This window comes from Staurois parvus, unplaced genomic scaffold (assembly GCF_062004578.1).
Source record: "Staurois parvus isolate SC_StPar_1 unplaced genomic scaffold, SC_StPar_1.0 ptg000928l, whole genome shotgun sequence".
NCBI lineage: Eukaryota > Metazoa > Chordata > Amphibia > Anura > Ranidae > Staurois > Staurois parvus.
Genome location: NW_028318724.1, coordinates 921,232 through 941,875, shown reverse-complemented (window position 1 = coordinate 941,875; position 20,644 = coordinate 921,232). Strand labels below are relative to the sequence as shown.

Here is a 20,644-nt window from a genome sequence, read left to right as displayed (position 1 = left end):
CTGGTCCCAGCCCAAAGAATGGTGTACCTGGGCTATGAGCTTTCTACCCCAGGAGAAAAGCCTAAAGTTGGACAGGGGAATCAGGCTGCTAGGGAACCAGGCCATGTCCTTAAGAGTCCATGTCAGTGTTGGGCCTGCTAACCTCGTCCATCCCAGCAGTACAGTGGGCAGGTTTGCATCTGTGCCCCCTCCAGCTGTTCATTCTGGATGTCTGGGATCACCACAGGAGTCTTCTGGACTTCTTTATACAGATACACCCCCCCCCCCCAAGTGAAGAGGACCCTCTTGCTCTGTCCTCCTTATGTGTGAAGGTACATAGCTTGACAGACAGCTAAACCTTTCTCGGCAATGAGTTGACAAAGAAGCAACGTCCAACTTTGTCTTTATTGCAAAGATATAAGAGGTGAAACTGAGGAACAGAAAATAAGGCGCTTAGTAACACTGTCTGCCATGTGACAAAGCATATTATACATTACAGTAAGGCAATGCACATATAAACACATGTAAGACATGTAGGTTACATAAAACACAGATGCATAAGATATAGACATGTGTGTAGACGTACCGACGATGCTATTGTGAACATGAATGTGAGGGTTGAATCCTACCAGCAGCGTGGTTACCACAGGAATGGAGTCTGTGATGAGGAAATGGCTGCTATGAGCAGGGCTGATGATGTAATCGGAGTTCATAGGCTACAAGCCATGGAAGCTGAAATGGGTCAAACTTCTACTGTGAAAAGATGCAGTGTATACAAACAGCCACTAGATGGAGCAGTTACACAACGAACAGAGAATTACAAACTGATAAGGCATACTAATAATACCTAATTAACAAAGAACAAATTGCTGAAGGCATGACACCTCTAATGGTTGAGGAAGTCAGCCAATTTGGCCCAGGGGCTGTTATGGGTTTTTCCCTTCTCCAGGGAAGTTGCAACGGACGCAAGTGCCAGTGGTTGGGGATCGCACCAAGAGGGGTCTGTGGCACAGGGTTCTTGGCTACCAGAAGAGAGGAACAGATCCTCGAACTGCAAAGAACTCAAAGCGGTTTCGTGAGCCCTTGTGGCTGTCCGGGAGCAGCTACAAGACCAGCACATGCAGATTTTCTCAGACAACTCCTCCATCATGGCTTATGTCAATAGACAGGGAGTGACACGAAGCAAGACCTTGTGTGCCCTGGCCTCGGAGCTGCTCAGCTTGGCCGAGACCAATGTAGCCTCCTTATCCGCTGTCCACCTGAAGGGGGATCTAAACCAGGTGGCACACTTTCTCAGCAGGAGGCAGCTGAGGGAATCGTAATGGGTTCTCAGTTGGGAGATCTACAAAGCCATCTTAAGGCAGTGGGGGTCCCCATCTGTAGACCTATTTTGGTTCGGGCCAAAGTTCCGGTTTTCATCTCTCTAACCTGATGGGATGGGGCATTGGCAGTGGATGCACTAGCACAGCGGTGAGACTTTCCCCTGTGTTACACCTTTCCCCCGCAGTCTCCTTATTGCCAGCAGTTCTGAGGAAATTCAGATCTGAGTGAACTTCTTGGTTTTCCACCCTGGCGGCCCTGGACGTTTATCCCCCTTGGATATAAACAGAGATCCTCCTGCGCAAAAGGGAAATAGCCCTACTGTAAGCTGCCAACACTTAATCTGTTACCCAAACAGTGAAAATATCAAAATTACATAAATAGTGCAGCGCTCAAAACTAACTTATATACACAAATAACTGTGCTCACATACAATGGTGACACACATATAGTGAAATGACCTCAATTATAAGTGCCACTTAATGATGATCTAAGGTGCCCACATAATCACACAAATATATGTAAAACGCAAATAAACAACGTATGAAAACGCATATAAAAAAGTCCTCACTGGAAAATAATTTTAAATAATTTAAAAAGTGCTCCAAGTGTGGTGATGTAACCACACTTAATTAGATTTATCCTCAAAAAATCAAACACAAAGTGTGGTTACATCACCACACTTGGAGCACTTTTTAAATTATTTAAAATTATTTTCCAGTGAGGACTTTTTTATATGCGTTTTCATACGTTGTTTATATGCGTTTTACATATATTTGTGTGATTATGTGGGCACCTTAGATCATCATTAAGTGGCACTTATAATTGAGGTCATTTCACTATATGTGTGTCACCATTGTATGTGAGCACAGTTATTTGTGTATATAAGTTAGTTTTGAGCGCTGCACTATTTATGTAATTTTTTTATCCCCCTTGGATATTGCTGAGCCAGAAGGACTTGCTGTCTCAGGGCCAGGTCTTGTGTCTCCAGGTACAGATGGCACCTAGCGCCCTGGTTTCTAAGCAACAGCTGCTGAAGAGCAAAGGGTTTTCAGCTAGGGTAGTATCCACTCTCCTAGATAGAACAGGTCTACTTTTTCCTACTATCTACCTTAAGTTCTGGAAGCTTTTTAACAGATGGTGTGTGTGCAGACTTCCCTGGAAACATATTGTCAGGGCTCCGGGTATGACCAGAGGTATGTGAACTGACTCAGGGAAACGCAGGCTTCAGATAAGTTATAAACAATATAATTTATTAAAGACTAACAATACAAACATAAACACAGTGCACCAAACCTCAAGCTAACACAAATACATACAACAGGGTGAAACAAACCCAAACCTAAACTGATACAGATACACAGGTACATACACATAAAGAGCATAACGTAATCAGGCAGGCCAGGTCGATAACTATCGGGTAGGTAGGTACAGGAGGAGCAGGCGGAGAGAATGGTCAGGGTCACAAGCCAGGGATCAAAACAGGAGAAGTCAGCAGGGGTCAGGATCAAGCAGGGTCAGCAACAAGTCAGGCAGAGGCAGGAACAGGAATGCAGGTTACAAGATACAGGGGCCCAGGAAAAACACACACCAAGGCCCAGACTGCAGGTCTGGCCATCCCTTAAATACACCTGCATAATCAGCTTCAGGTGTTTGGCTGGCTGCAGGGTTGAGTCTCTGATTGCTGAGAGCACCCGCTGGCCAGCCCTGGTACTGCAGCCCACAAGGCAGGTGAGTCCCACCATTACTGGCAAGTCCATTCCTGACACATATAGCTTAGTTTCAGTCCTGAAATTTCTGTAGGTGGGAGCAGACAAGGGGCTATCTGTGAGTACGCTGAAAGGCCAAGTGTCATCTCTTAGCATTTTCCTGGAGTCCCCCTTAGCCAGGGAGGATCTGGTGGCTAGATTCTTTAAGTCCTTGACCAGACAGAGACCTGTAAGAGAAGGCCCTTTCCAAAGTGGAACCGGATGATGGTACTTAATGTGCTGACAGGCCCCCTGTTTGAACCTCTGGATTCCAGTTCCCTCAAGACAGTATTCCTGGTAGTGGAAAGGTAGGAAATGAAATTTCACACGTTCTATCTAAATCAAGAAGAACACATCTTCTAACATCGGACTAAAGGGATCAGGAAGTCAGATTCCCTTTTCATATCATTTTCAGGGCTGTAAAACCTCTAGGTGCACTTTTGCTAGGTGGCGAAGAATGGAAATTAGACAGGCGTATCTGACCCGAGGGTCTGGAAGTCCCTGAGGGCATCGTGGCGCACTCCACCCGGGCCATGGAGGCCACGCACGCTGAGCTGGCTTGTGCAACCCCAAGAAAGATTTGTAGGGCTGCTATCTGATCCAATTACAACACATTTGTTTTAAGCATTACAGACTTGACCTGGTCTCGGTAGAGGAGCAGGCCTTCAGACGCAAGGTTCTACAAGCGGTAGTCCCACCCTAGGGGTGAGTGCTCGCGTATCCTCTCGGTGCTGTCCTGAAAAAAAAAGTTACTTACAGCAATGTCTTTTCCAGGAGTCTTAGGATAGCGCCAGTCACCCACCCTTTTGTAGCATTTTGTTATATGGTACGGTTCTTCTTTTTTTTCTTTTTTTTTTTGTCTCTCCAGGTGACCTCAGGTGCTAAGTCGTGAACTAAGGTCAGAGTGGGGAGGCCGTACTTTTATTTTGGGTGGAGGTGTTTCCTCAGGTGGGGAGGAGCTGATGTCTATCAAGGAGCTGTCCCGAGACTCCTGGAAAAGGCGTTACTGGAAGTGTACCTTTGCTTTTTTTTTTTTTTTTTTTTCCAACTGGCTCAGGGGCCGGATAAATGTCTTTGGCGAGCAGTATACAGCCCATGGGCTGTAGTTTGAAGACTCCTGCTTTACACCTTTATGGAAACTGAAACAGATTCTAATTGCGCTGTTCGACTTATTAATAATGAAAGCACATCTGACATTTCAAAAACGTGGGTGAACAGGAGCAAGTGAAGGGACACAACAAGGTGGAAGAAGACTAGAAGGGGAGAATTCCCCAGCACCCCATCATGCCAATTTTTCACCACTTGCCAAAAATGCACAATGCAAATTGCGGAACATTGCAAACAACCATTCTACAAATTTTGCATGCCATTTTTAATGGATCCAATGGTGGGGATGTATCAGTCCTTGGGGTTCAAGCCATTGAGAGGGTTACATGTTTACTGCATGGAGGTGACAGTTTCAGGCTTTTTTTGCAGGCATGAGGGTTTTTGGGATTTTTAATTTGTCGACTAGGAAACCCCTGGGTTTAAATTATGAATGGGATGTAACTTTTTATTAGAAATCATGGATGATCCCTGCATTAAGTCTACCTTGCCTGACATGGTTTCCTTTTTTATTTTTTTGTTTATTTGATTTCTTTTTAATATACTGCCAGTCTAGTAAATTTAATTTTTATAAATGTTGAGTTTAGTGCATTGTTTTCATGACAGAAGGGTAATTATTAATATTTATTGTTTTTTATTTGTACATTTGTATAATGTTAAATATCTGTGAATGGCTGAGGGTGGTGTAGAAAGAGTTAACCTTTGACTTTTGACTATATAGACTACCTGCACTCAGACACAGCGGGTTATGATTAAGTGTCAATAAGACAGGATACCTTGCTGTCTGTGTGTGCTGATGTCTTGTTTTTAACCAATGGAAATTAGGAAGATGGGTTTTTGCAGTATCTCCGGTACGAACCAGACCTGCACCCTATGTTGTGGCTGGGCAACATTTGGTGGACAGAACTGAAATGGTACATTCCTTTTCAAATTACTGAGGAACTGAACTTGGGTACAGTAGAAGGCCAGGAGCATAATTTGTCCTGTGATAGTGGAACATAACTTATAGTCAGTAGGATGTGTCCCTTGTGCTGATTCCTCTTCTTTTATGTAAAATCTTCCTCTGTCCCTGCCCCCTTCCCCCACTCCCTCCACCATACCCTTCCAGTGCGGCAGGGGTTAATACATCTAAGAGGCTGTCATAGGCTTTCTTCAAGAGAGCCCAGCTATGCCTGCCCTTTCCGCCCTGTCCAGTATTCATAGAAGCTGTACTACAGTGTCTCTGAATGAAACAGTATCACTCAATGGAGGATAAGCAGATGAGTGATAGCTCAGCTCCTTTCATTCAAAGATTCTTTCATCTATAGAAGATGTAGTATGGCTTCTATGAATGGAGTTGCTGGGTGAGGGAAGATTTCAACTAAAAGAATGGGATTTACTGTTTGTAAGTAATAGCCCTTGTGCTAAGTTTTCTGTTTTTAATTTTAGCTACACTTGGGCTTTAAAGTGTAATTCCAGGAAAGGGTCTTAACCTCTCTCAGATGTTTTTGATTTTTATTTGTATCTCTGGTGCCAAAATGGAGTGTTAATTGGATCCCTTCAACAGAAGCATCACCATTAGTATTTGATAGAGGTTCTGATCCCCACTCTATGCAAAACTCTAAAAATGTTTGATGCAATTTCACAAATGTTTCCAATGCACTACAACAATTATATACACGCTGATTTAACAGCAGCAAAACAATATCTGTTTTACAGGTAAACTCAAAAAATTAGAATATCGTGTAAAAGTACATTTATTTCAGTAATGCAACTTAAAAGATGAAACTAATGAGATAGACTCATTACATGCAAAGCAAGATAGTTCAAGCCGTGATTTGTCATCATTGTGATGATTATGGCTTACAGTTCATGAAAACCCCAAATCGACAATCTCAGAAAATGAGAATATTACATGCAATCAATAAAACAAGGAATGTACATAGAACAATATCGGACCTCTGAAAAGTATAAGCATGCATATGTACTCAGTACTTGGTTTGGGCCTCTTTTGCAGCAATTACTGCCTCAATGCGGCGTGGCATGGAAGCTATCAGCCTGTGGCACTGCTGAGGTGTTATGGAAGACCAGGATGCTTCAATTGCGGCCTTCAACTCTTCTGCATTGTTTGGTCTCATGTCTCTCATCTTTCTCTTGGCAATGCCCCATAGATTCTCTATGGGGTTCAGGTCAGGCGAGTTTGCTGGCCAATCAAGCACAGTAATCCCACGGTCATTGAACCAGGTTTTGGCAGTGTGGGCAGGTGCCAAGTCCTGCTGGAAAATGAAGTCAGCATCCCCATAAAGCTCGTCTGCGGAAGGACGCATGAAGTGCTCCAAAATCTCCTGGTAGACGGCTGCGTTGACCCTGGACTTAATGAAGCACAGTGGACCAACACCAGCAGATGACATGGCTTCCCAAATCAACACAGACTGTGGAAACTGCGCACTGGACTTTAAGCATCTTGCAGTGTGTGCCTCTCCATTCTTCCTCCGTACTCTGGGTCCTTGGTTTCCAAATGAGATGCAAAAGTTGCTCTCATCAGAAAAGAGAACTTTGGACCACTAAGCAACAGACCAGGTCTGTTTTTCTTTAGCCCAGGTAAGATGCTTCTGATGTTGTTTGTTGTTCAGGAGCGGCTTGACAAGAGGAATACGACATTTGAAGCCCATGTCCAGGATCCGTCTGTGTGTGGTGGCTCTTGATGCACTGACTCCAGCCTCAGTCCACTCCTTGTGAAAGTCCCCAACACTTTTGAATGGTCTTTTCCTGACAATCCTCTCCAGGCTGCGGTCATTCCTGCTGCTTGTGCACCTTTTTCTTCCACACTTTTCCCTTCCACATAACTTTCTATTAATGTGCTTTGATACAGCAATTTGGGAACATCCAACTTTTGCAATTACCTTTGAGGCTTTCCCTCCTTATGGAGGGTGTCAATGATGGTTTTCTGCACAACTGTCAGGTCAGCAGTCTTTCCCATGATTGTGATTCCTACTGAACCAGACTGAGAGACCATTTAAAGGCTCAGGAACCCTTTGCAGGTGTTATGGCTTAATTAGCTGATGAGAGTGGGACACTTTGAGCCGAGAATATTGCACCTTTTCACAATATTCTCATTTTCTGAGATTGTGGATTTGGGGTTTTCATGAGCTATAAGCCATAATCATCACAATTATGACAAATCACGGCTTGAACTATCTTGCTTTGCATGTAATGAGTCTATCTCATATATTAGTTTCACCTTTTAAGTTGCATTACTGAAATAAATGAACTTTTGCACGATATTCAAATTTTTTCAGTTTCACCTGTATATGTTCTCTTTAAATTTTTTTTCCTTGTCTATAATTGTATGTAGTTGTAATTAAAAATATTTTGTATTTTCTGTATTGGTCACTCTTTTGCCACAGGAGATGATGGTGCCCATAAAAGCCCTAGTAGCAACAGCATTACAAACACTGTACATTTGGATGCAAAAGTAAATACATATATAACAACTAAAACACAAATATTAATTTAAATAAAATGAACTTTATTCCATCTACAATAATTCATCTATTACATCAAAAAATGTAACAAAAAAAATGTACATTGCATTGTCCAGAAACGATTAGTAAAATCTACAATCCAATGTAAAGCAAACCGCTTTAGAGTATAGTTAGCTGGTTATAGTACATATGTCTATTAGGTGCGTAATATATTTTGGAAAAGCAAAATATTTATAATGGATTATTAAATAATTTAGTGGACTTTCAAAGATTTTGAAAGTTTTGTACCAATATCTTAAAGAAGAGTCCTCCTGAACTCCTCACATTTCCAAGGAACCTGAGTCATGATTTCAGATTACTTGTAAGCTGGCATCGGTTAGCAAAAACTTTTACTGGCTCCTCATCCCCAGGTGACATTCTAGGCATGTGTAAGAATTGATAAGAACAGACTTTGGCCTGCCAAGTAAAAGTAAACAACATATGGTTTGAGGTTACTAAAAAACAAGGGTTTTTTGTTGTGCTGATGAAAGTGATATGAAAAGCTACTAACTGTTAAAGTCAAAGTGATATCACAGAAATAGATATGCAGTTAGACAGACATTGCACTAAAACCATGTACATAGTTGTACCTCCACCTTCCAGTTACAACAGTTTGCAAGGTGTCTTATTATGGCTGTGCAATTCCATAGGCACCTAGTACACTCAGGAATCAGCACTCACTAACAGACCTAGTCTTTCGGGCCCCCCACTCTTCCTCTGCAATACAAGTCCCTGTGAGGACAGTTGTGACAGTAAGTCAGCTACGCCAGCCTACAGGATTGTAGTGAAAGAACAGAAAGCAGCATCTTTACTGAAAGAAAAAAGTTATTTTAGGCAAAAAAATTTACAATGCCTATCAACTGATAAAAAAAAGTGTGATACTTCAGTTGTGCTTTAAAAAATCCTGGATATCCATGTTACCAATTGCCTTCATGGAAGGCACACCTACTGTAGACTACCAAAATGTACTAGCAAGGGAAATCCCCCTCCTTTACACTACACAAGGGAGCATGTTTAAACATGTATTGCAGCAAAACAACTTCAAATAACATCAAATTGCTGTGACATTTAACCCAGACAAATTGTGGCAATGGTCAGGTAATCCTGACGGACTTCAAAAATAAAAAGTGCTATCCTCTCCCCTTGTCCTATGCCTTCATCTTGATTTAAATGTAAGGTCTGTGAAATCTAAGTTTGAATTACTGGTTCATACAGTGGTTACATGTAATTACAATATGATAACACAGCCAAAATGTCCAATTTTATACAAAAACATAATATCATTTCTACAGCACTAAGAAAAGTGGAGTAATGTTATGCAGCAGTCTGGGTACCTGGACTGGAAGGGAATACACTATACCTAATGCACAAATTCCTGGAAAAAATGGCTGTGGGTGTAATTGGGTTTAAAGACATTCTAAGCAAGAAATCACCAGTACATCAAGAATCTTTAGGAAGGTTCCAATGCTTTATTCAGTGATCACATCATAATTACAGAGGCAATGTTTCAGAGACAAGCAGTTCCCCTTTATCAGACATGTGATCAACACGGTCACATGCCTGGTGAAGGGGTCTTGAGTGGCTGTGATCACTGAATAAAGCTTTGGACCATTCTGAAGATCTTGGTGTGCTGGCAACACACTTCTTACTGGAGGGAAGGTAATACTCTCATTCGCTTTTGAACTTAGCTTTAACCCATTCCCAAAACACATCACTCATTATATTAACACTGTTGGGAAATCAGTGGGTTTATGAGGATGACATTGGATCAGCATTCTTCCTAGATTAAGGATGTTCCATGCTCTTGAGTGTTTGTACATGCTAGAATAACAGAGGGAAGAGGACTGCCACTGCTGGACACTAATCCAAAGCTGCAGTTTTCCATTTGTTCATAAAGAGGATGGTCCTTTGAAAGCAGGATTAATGATAAGCCCTAAAAACTCTTTTTCTTGAACTGTAGCTACCACGCAACCATGAACCCATTGCTAGTGACATGTGCATTATAATCATGGAGAGGCAACAGAGGAGGGGGGGAAATACCATAGCTGCAGTACATTATGATGGTTATTTATACAATTTGGAGGAAGACAGTCTCAAAGTTATAACGGCCAATAAGATCTTAGCTTTCTTTTTCTATCCTGCTTATGAATTTAACTATTGATAAACTCAATGCAAGTTAAACTATCAGGTCATCTGACTTATAAAACATGCAATATCATGTAAAATTGTGCTCTTTCAGCTTATTCATACTTTAATACTCAAATCCTTATCACACCTTCATTGACTGCTCACAAATACAGAAAGTTCATTACAATCAACAAACAAATACATTGTAAACTTTATGAATACAGAGGGTAATTATTGCACTAAAGAGGAAAGTACTATGTGCAAGGGTACAATTTACAAAATATATTGCACCAAAGTATCACATCATTAAAATTAACATATGTAATAAATAAAATGTATCATTTCTTGCATGCTGATTGGGTTTTTAACATGCGGCTCAGTTTTAGTGAGCATATACTGTGCATTTCTCTTAAACACTCTTTATAACTGATTACCGTATTTTTCGCCGTATAAGACGCACCTGACCATAAGACTCACCTAGGTTTTAGAGGCAGAAAACAGGAAAAAAAAATTCTGAACTAATGGACTGCAGACACAGTACAGGAGATGACCAGAGACTGCGGACAGTACAGGAGATGACCAGAGACTGCGGACAGCACAGGGATGACCAGAGACTGCGGACAGTACAGATGACTGCTGACCTTTGGGGAGGTGGGGAGCGGGTACCTGAATTTGACAGGTACCCGTTCTTACTTCCGCAGTTTTTGTTTGATCTTACCTGTTCCTTGATCCAGCCGCGCGCTGTCTTCCCGGCTTCTGTAATGGCGCTCGGCATGACAGCCGGGTGCCCAGTGCGCATGAGCGAGAAGCACTTGCGCTTTGTGATTGGTCCGGCGGCTTCTGGGATCTGTCATGTGTCCCAGGTACCACCTTACCATTCACAAAAAGCACCGCTTCTTGCGCATGCGCACTTGACACCCGGCTGTCATGCCCAGTGCACACACTACAGAAGCCGGGAAGACAGCACGCCGCTGGATAGAGGAACAGGTAAGGTCCCGCTGCAGAGCTGAGCGGCCGGCCCGGTATTCTGACACGGCTGCGGTGGAAATACCGGACCGGCCGCTCCATATTCGCCCCATAAGACGCACTGACATTTCCCCCCCAGTTTTGGGGAAGAAAAAGTGCGTCTTATACGGCGAAAAATACGGTAGTTAGGTGTATGACATAGAATGGAAGACATCCAAAGTCCTAATCATATGACCCCCCCCAAAAAAAAATTTTTTTATGAACCCAAGAGAAAGAACATGCCTACTTATATATTAAACTTTCTTACATATTTGGATTGTGTTTGAAAACATAACATATAGCATAGAAGATACTTGGAGAAAACTTTCATATGTACATATGTTTACACACATTTCTGAATATAGAACTAAGCTCACCAAATGTCAATCTACATACATAGAAATCAATATGTAACTCCTGCCAAAACTTTGCTTTTTAGTTTTGGATAGCATGGGAAATGGATCTGAACTTCTATTAGATTTTAATTACTGATTTCCTGCCTGTGGTAGATGTTCACCTTTTAGTTCCTGTCAGGCAGTTATCATAATGTCAGAAAGTTAAAGTATAACTAAAGGCAAAACTCTTTTTTCTAGTTTTGGATAGAGTGGAGAGGGATTAGAACTCCTGTCAGTTTTTATTGCTGTCTGTGCCCCCATTAGGGAAATTCACCATCTCTGTGTGTCCTGTTTACCATTATCACCAAGAGTGAGAGTGAAAGAAAATCCCAAATTTTGGGGTGTCACCAGAACAGGAATAGAGGGGAAATCTTCCAATAAGAGTACTAGAACTGGTAACCCAGTTGTCTATAGTTATATTCTGATGTTAATTTGCTAAAGGAGCAAAGAAATTTCACTTTGCAAAGCAATCGTTCACTTAATGGATAAGGGGAAGATGTGTTTCATTGCTCTTGCAAATGGGAATTCAAACAAACATTATCTTCTATCTCTGATTCAGTCTCCATGAAGAGGGGAGTTCCTGATCTGAATCATTCCACTATGTGTACATTCAGCTTGAGCTATTAACCTTTGTAAACAACAGAAATTTTTCAACAGTGCAGCTAAGAGTGTGGAAAATATTAAAAAAAATTTGAACTTATGAACTGTAAAACATATTTTTTAGTCCTGAAAAAAAAACAAATACAATCCCACTACATGTTTCCTTTAAATATGTCAGTTGCTAAACATTGTATGCTCCAAACAAAAAACAAAAACAAAAAAAAAAGGTTTGGCTGGAGTTTCACAATCAGAAAAGAATGCAAGGGACAATTTATACAAGATGTCTAAATGTTTACACATACTTCAAAGATCCATACCCTATGCCAGTAGCATATGTATAAAGCAGTGAATGTGGCATTCTCCAAACATTCACTGCAGGTAAATCTTCCATGTGAATGAGTTTTAATATACAGTGAATGATTCACCACCAGTAAATGTTTATTGAATGTTAATTTACTGTTTTAAAAGTGTTTTTTAGAAGCAGGTCTGTTTTACAACTCAGTCAAAGATAATCACTTGAACCTGAATAACACATTAAAGAAACAAATAGCATGTATGTTTCTCCTCGCTGTATTCATATGTTAGGGACAAAAGAATATTATATGTTTTTTATGGACCAACTGGAAATAAACTAGGAACCAAATAAGTAGTAGTGCTCAACTCTGCTCTTAAGCTCCCTTAACAGATAGTACCAATGTAAGAAAACACATAACTAATTAATGTAGCTTTACTCCAGATGGTAATGGAAGATGAATGAATTGTTCTTCCTGGTTCATAGTAAATCACCATATTATTGCATGGGTTATTTGGGCTTTACCTATTCATCCTGTTGCAAAAACAAGACACCACCTATACCTGATACTGGTTTGTTAAAAAATATATAAAGAAAACACATATCTCTGTCCTGATAATGGGTATAGATGGGTGAATAAGTCCACCAGGTTTGAGGTATTTTACCTATTTTGTTGTCACTTCTCTTCCATCAAGGGTTTAAGTTCGGGTACAAATGCTCCCAATGTTTCCTACTGAATAAATATTGTAATTAACATAAGCCGTAATGGGACTGGAGATCCAGTTGTCACAATGGGGGTTTATTTACTAAAAACTAAAACTGGAGCGTGCAAAATTTGGTGCAACTCTGCACAGAAACCAATCCGCTTCCAGATTTGCTTGCCAAAGCTTAATTGAACAAGCTGAAGTTAGAGGCTGCAGAGCTGCACCAGATTCTGAGGACACAAGTTTTAGTAAATCTACACCATTGAGTCTCTCTGAGATTCAAGAACAGTTAATATTACTGAACATGCTTTTTAATGCAGAGTAGTTTTGAATCAGAGCAAGGTAGGCAGATATATTTTGATTATTTTCTCCTTTCACCTTTTACAGGTATATTATTGAATGGAACCCAGCAAAGCTAATAATGAGAGTGGTTTGGGGACCAATAGGTTGGGAGCAGTATATTTTCTTATATTCTGTGGCATTGCACAAACTGTTAATGGTCCTTGAGGGCCAGAGCTCAGTACGTCTGGAGTAAAGGACAGGGCAAAATAAATACACAATTTTATTTAAAGTGGAAATCTGAAGCATCACATTTATTTAAGTTACACTTTTTTTATTCAGAAAACATTTCAGTAGGAAGATCTGACGCCTAACAAAACCAAAGCTTTTACACCTTAAAGATTAAGTTGGTCCAGTAAAAGGTATCATCAAGCCTAGAGAAAATAGGCTTCTCCAGCACAATGACTACTAAGGAATCTGCACTACACGTGACTTACTGCATATGGCTATGATTCATCCCTTTTATTAGGCAAATCTCAAACTACTTGTATTATTGACAAAAGACCACCCAGACATGGAAATATTGATACATGTCCAGGCTGAGAGGGTGTAACAGCATGATATCTAATGTCAAACACATTTATGGAGCACAAATGTGTAAGTAGTGTGTTTCATAGAAGAGAGCCAACACTGGGCATGTAGTACAAGTGTGAATGTTGTAAGATTTTACAGAACTATATAACAACCCTAAACCAATGTATTTAAACTGGCACTATGAGCATATTCCTGCTTTCTTTCTACAGGTAAGAACACTTCAGCATGGCAGACCCCAGAAAGTAGTTAGTGAGACTCGGGAACTCATGACATCAGTTTAACATAACACATGAAAAAAAGAATTGAAGCTAGGCAAGCAATGCCAAGACCAGCGCCAGAGGTGAAATGGCACTCATCCAGCTAGTAAATGCCCCAGTCATGTCATGGAAGGTCACAGCACCAGAATTGCTCCAATGTCTCACAGTAGAAGCCACACAGCAGTGTTTCTGTAAAACAAAATACAATACTTTATTTTTTTTTAGTTCAGTGGTTAACTCTGCTACTTTCCTTCAGTTCATTATTTTTATTACTCAGGGTTATGGCTCTCTGAAAACATTATTATTAGTTGCCTTGAGGGTAGATTAGTAAGAATGGCCATGCTTCCAAAACACAAAAATGTATTTAATAACGCAGCTCAAAGACCAATGATGTGCTGCAATTAACCTCAAATCAGCTTCTCGCAGGTTGTCAGATTTATGGAAACTGAGTGCCGGATGGTTGCTATATTTTACAGTGGAACTAGTGAATTAGTTACAAAAGTATTGATGATATTATTTATAAGAAAATATATATGTATATAATGTGTGTGTGTGTGTGTGTGTGTGTGTGTATATATGTGTATATATATATGTGTGTGTGTGTGTGTGTGTGTGTGTGTGTGTGTGTGTGTGTGTGTGTGTGTATATATATATATATATGTGTGTGTGTGTGTATGTGTATATATATATATATATATACACATACTAATATTATTACAGCATAAGAATAATGCAGTACTTTGTTCAGTCAATGTCGACAGGCCAATTTAAAAATATAAACTGCAAAGTGTCTATGACAATGGAAAAGTTAGGAGAGAAAACCACGACTTACCTGCTCTGTGCAGTGGTCTTGCACAGAGCAGCCCCAATCCTCCTCTTGTTGGGTCCCCCCACTGGCACTCTTGGCCCTTCCCTCCTGCAAAGTGTCCCTATAGCAAGCAGCTTACTATGGGGCCACCCGCGCTGCTGCTCTGCGTGTCCACTAACACACAGAGCCTTGGCTTAGCCCCGCCCCTTCTCTCTCCTTATTGGCCCACTGGTGTTCACATTGTTGAGGCTCAGGTAAGTATTAGGGAGGCTGCTGCACAGAATGAATGAAGGTAAAAAAAACCTTGAACTGTTACAACCACTTTAAGGGTTCTAATGGACTGACAAAATACGCTAACAGAAATGGACTTTAGTCATGTGATCAGCTGCATAATAAATATATATAATCCTTAAATGCAAAGTTGATAAAATAAAGGATACTAGTATCATTCACAAATCTATGTTAGGGTTAGACGTGAGCACATCCCTTCCCTTTTCTATGTCCTGCAGATCAGTGCTCAGTGTGGCCTATCAACTTCCTCCAACTGATTTGAATTCGTTCACTAGCATTCTTTTAGGGCCTGTTCACATCATGTACGCTTGGATGCACTCAAACACAATCCAAATACAATAACAATAAAAATAAATGAGGGAGATTTACTAAAACCACAGAATCTTTGTATAGTAGCCAATCAGCATGTAACTTCAGCTTATTCAATTAAGCTTTGGCAATAAAATCTAGCAAATGACTGGTTACTATGCACAGCTGCACCACATTCTGTGCACACCAGTTTTAGTAAATGCTCCCAAATGTTTCTCAATGAGTGTAGTTCACACCATTGCACTGTTACAGGTGTTTGAAAAAGTACAGCTGCATTTTTTTTTCTCAAGACAACATGCATAAACATGTGTAACTTCAATACATTTCAACACAACTCATTAAAAGGTTCCTTTCATACAGCATTAAAAAAAATGGAACTTTTGTATGATTGTGCAAAAGGTTGTCTGAGAATGGGAACTGGATGAGAATAGGTGGGAAGCAAAGCCAGTGAGTGAAACTTTGTAAACTCAGTGTACTGGTCTGATGTCGGAAATCAGGGGCAGCTGAAAACCTACATCACATTTGCCTAGAAGGACGTAGAAAGAATATCCATTTCTGGCAGTGATGGTGTTATTCAAACAATAATGTACATTCATCTACTCAGAATGAATGTAGACACTGCCAAAATACCACAGCTCCTTGTTACACCATATCATTCAATACAACAACAACTTTTCACCCCATGTCTGGACACTGAAATGCCATTCTAGGCTTGAATGTGTATATTTGGATAAATTACAAATATCTTGCAGATACTTTGACTTGCATCAAGCTTACAACACCATCCCCTGCCTGTGCTGGACCAGTATCTCACCTGGCAAGGAAAATAACTAGGAAAACCAGTGGGGCAAGCTGACCTAAATGAATTAGTATGACACAAAAAAATGGAGAAACAAACAGCCAACACTGACACATTCCACCCAAAACTCCAAAATTAACTGGACAAAATTATTGTCACCTTCTCAAAATTGGAGATCTCTCCTGTGGAGAGATCTCAAAACAGCAGGGAAAAGAAACCCTTCAAATCAGTCCAAAATTCCAGAGAGGTGTAAGAAATACATTGATGGTTACAGGAAGCAATTGACTTCAGTTATTTTTCCAAGAGGTGTGCTACCGAATATTAAACAGAGGGTGCCAATAATTTTTTCCAGTCCAGTTTTGGAGTTTTGTGTGGAATGTGTCAGATTTGAATTTTTGTTTCTCCACTTTTTTTTTGTGTCATACCAATACAAACAAAAGAAATAAACAAGGGAATGCCTATACATTTGTAATTGCAACAATTTTCTGGGTGAAGTGGTGCATTATCTAACAGAAATGCAGGGGTACCAATATTTTTGGCCGTGACTGTACTACATTAGCAACAAGTATATTCCTTTATCCCTTAACAAAATTAAGATATGACTTCTTCTAAGTCTCAGCCCAGGTTCACACTAATGCGGTGCGGGAAACGCTACTAATTCACATGACGTTCATGCAATCTGGTGCAGATGTCAATGATAAATTAATGACAGCTCGAAACAGATCACAAAACACAATGCGATTGGCAGAAATTGCATCACATTGGGAGAGTATGTGATTCAGTTGTGGATAAAAAAAAAAGGGTCCTGCACCTGTGTTGGTGCGGATGCGATGCGATTTGAGCCATACAAAATGGCTCAAATTTCACCGCACAGATATTGCATGTAATTTGCACAGAAATGCAGTGCGATTCCTGTATGAATTACATGCAATGTCCCACACCGCATGAGTGTGGACACAGTCTTGGCAAAAAGGTGACAGGGCTAGTTTTTCAAGATGTTTAAAATTTTTGTGTTCATTGATAGCTCACATGGATCTTTTCTGATGCTTTGCTTTGGAGAGCTCCACTGAGCTGGCCAGAACCAACTCTTGAGGGAGTCTATTCAACATTTTCACTGTGAAGAAACCTTTCCATGTTTGGAGATTAAATTTCTTTTCCTCCAGACGTAAAGAGTGCCCCCTTGTCCTCTGTGATGACCTCAGGGTGAATAGCTCTACATTGAGTTCACTATATGAACCACCGATGTGTTTATACATGTTGATCATATCCCCTCTTAATCTCCTCTTCTCAAGAGAGAATAAATTCAGTTCCTCTAATCTTTCCTCATAGCTGAGCTCCTCCATGCCTCTTATCAGTTTGGTTGCCCTTCTCTTTACTCTTTCCAGTTCCCCAATGTTCTTTTTTTGAATTGGTGCCCAAAATTGAACTGCATATTCCAGATGAGGTTTTACTAATGATTTGTACAGGAGTAAAATGATATCTCTCTCTCTGGAGTCTATACCTCTTTTAATACAAGAGAGAATTGTGCTCGCTTTAGAAACCGCAGCTTGGCATTGCATGCCATTATTATTCTCCACCATTCCCCCAGTTGTACTCCCTCTAAATCTCAGACCCACACCCTCATCGTCCCATTTTTTGTCTTTCCAGAGATCAGTCCAGAATAACCACAGCCCTGCCACTCCATTTCCTCTTTTTGCATCTTCTTCTGTCATTTTTTTTATGGGCACCAGTTTTTCTTGATCTCCATAGCAGGCCCTGTAATTGCTAGTAGGACACTTAGCTGAGCTCCATCTCCCTGCACTGCACATAGCTCATGAGCCGATCAGCATCCCACAATTAGAGAGGAGTCTGACCTGAAAAAACAGTACAGCAGCCGGCTTTGTGCTGGGGCTCTGGTGCAGTGTACAGAGCAGGCTGTATCTGGAGGGGCTCAGAAGAGACCTGTGTGGAAGTTCAGTGCGCTTAGCAATATCAGCCTAGGGGTGGGGGGCATGACTGAAATCTGGGAGAGCACATTCCACCCCAGCACCCCCCTAAATCTGTCCCTGCCTAAATCAAACACCTTTTAGGATATTATAAAAAGTACCAAAAAGGGACTCAAACATTTATGGGTTAGGATTCTAAATGCTAGAGAAAGCAACTTTCTTTCATGGATTTTCCCACACTGGGAAAATAGCATTTGAAATGTGATTAGTAGCTACAGAAAGCACCCATGTATCTCTCCCCAATGCTTACGTTAACCCGGTTTATGCTAGCATACAGACAGTAACACTCACAGGAGACGTTTGTTGAACATGTTCTATATGACACAGAGAGACTGTGCAATTAACCCAATTTCAACAAACCTGCTTATTACAGCCTGGAATATGTCACTGTTCTACAGGTGTCTCAGACACAGTGCAGCTTTTCGTTTTTCTCTGAAATGGAAAGAAAGAATGAATAGTAATTTTTATTGCCTGCTTGTGAGTAACATATATAAAGGATATAAAGCCATTAAACACACTGGTAAGAAATTAAGACTGTTGGCACTTCAAATGACAGCTATGTATTACAGGTCTAAGATTACTTTGTGTTTCATTATAACAATATTATGGCATTAACTTTCAGATTAAAACATGATAATGAATTCTAAGCGTGTTCATTTTCTTCTGTATTTTTCCATGCGGTATGCATGGTACAATACATTAATTTAGCTATGAAACTAAATTTATTCTTGGGACATGTTATATATTAATTAAATAAAGTATGTTTACATGCAACTAAAAGAAAATCTCAAAGATAATTGTTTTTTAATTGAAAAATAAGACAGAACGGTTGTTTTACTAAAGCAGCAGAGACTGGTCACTGAGCTTAGTAAATAAGGTGCAGCTGTGTTCACAATGCATACCTATTATGCAATGGTCATTTTATAAAAATGCAAAAAATAGTGTAAAAATTAAAAAAAAAGTATTTACTAAGCTAAGTGAACATTCACTTCACAAAATGAATATTTGCTTAGCTAAGTGAGCAGTCTTTATCTCTTTGGTGAAGCGAACCTATTGTTAATTTTTTAAATCTAATGCACCTTTTATGTGTTTATATTTTCAATAACCTGTTCTTTGTAAATAATATTCAGGACTTACCAACATGTTTGAATTCTGACTAATGGTATAGTGCAATTTGGAATCTGATAACCATGGATGTTTTATTGCTTCAGTAGCACTCATTCTCCAACTAGAATAAAAACAATAATTTGTGAAATAGAGGAAAAGGGCATAATCAAATGCAATGAAAAAGTATATCACAAAAATGATTCCTCTATGACTGTCTATCTATCTATCTATCTATCTATCTATCTCTCTTATTGACCAATTAAATTGCACTCTTAATTATACATTGGGGCAAAGTAAGTCAGGAAACTGTGATTGGCTACTTCAATCAACACAATGGAAATAAATTACCATATAATGAAAAGAATTGAAACTGAATTGATGTTTCTGGCCACAGAAAGAAGCTTATAATAAATAACAACAGACATTCTGATCCTTCATATTTATATTAAAAAAGTGCTTGTATTGTGTATTTTTGTATTCTGTGCCTAATGTTATATGGTTTTTAAGATCACTCAGGAAGTAATGGGAAATCTTACCACAGGGGACACTAGAAAGAAACCTGACAGGGCTTGTAACCCCTTTCCACTCTAGCCAGAGCTTTGACAGCTTTACTACATGCCACCTGCTGGTTTAGATACTCTATATCAGTGTCGTTCAACTTAAATCTCATGTAGGACCTCAAGTGCAGCACCCAACACTTCCAGAGGTCCTCACAATAGCAACAAGTTTTTGCACATTGTGTTGAGTTAGGCAGCCCACTCAACAAGAATGGGCTGTAACATACTTCAGCTCCTGAAAATGATTATTGGAGTATGTAGCTGCCATAAATACTCCCAGCTTAGGTGTTACTTACCTCAATATTAACTCCCAGTGGTGCTAGACTGTAATAAAAAACCCTAGGAATGGTGGTAGTGGCAGTGCTGTCAACTACCTGCTCTGTATTGGGGCCCAGCAGCAGTGCTATTTAATACCCCCACTGATTGTCAGTGATAGTGGTTTTTAATCCCCCCCATCATTTGTGGTCAGTGCAGTGGCAGTAAAATGTATCCCCCCCCCCCACCCCCACATTGGGGGTCATTGCACTGTCAAGGAAATTCTATCCACCTTACCTGATCCAATGCTCTTGCACCACTCTCTCTCTTCCCAGAAAGGTAAAGACTATACTTGTACTATGGGGTAGAAATCACTAAACCTGACAGTATTATCTATTAAGCACCAGGTAATGAAATGTAGAGAACACTTAAGCACCCACCACATGGCTACTACTCTGCAAAGCATATTTCAACTGGCAGGCAGAGATCACCTTGGCAGAGACAGTACTGTCTTTATTTCAATGCCAAGCAGTGAAATGCAGAGAGCAATTCAGTGCCTGATATCCCATTGCTGCTCTGCTAAGTTCCCAGATGCCCCAACAGGTGGTTGCCCAGCCCAGGACACA

General features: G+C 40.3%; 1 protein-coding gene across 2 annotated transcripts in view; it reads right to left on the bottom strand.

Annotated features, from left to right (window-relative positions):
• Positions 1–7,638: 7,638 nt before the first annotated feature.
• LOC149441985 (uncharacterized) overlaps positions 7,639–20,644 on the bottom strand; it is a 220,228-nt gene continuing 207,222 nt past the window's right edge. For both annotated transcript variants that reach the window (XM_089656685.1, XM_089656684.1), the window contains 3 exons: positions 19,237–19,327; positions 18,460–18,531; positions 7,639–14,096 (listed from right to left, as the gene is read on the bottom strand). In XM_089656685.1, the coding sequence (XP_089512811.1) occupies positions 18,484–18,531; positions 19,237–19,327 (139 nt within the window). In that variant the 3' untranslated portion in view covers positions 7,639–14,096; positions 18,460–18,483. The remainder of the gene's footprint in view (positions 14,097–18,459; positions 18,532–19,236; positions 19,328–20,644) is intronic.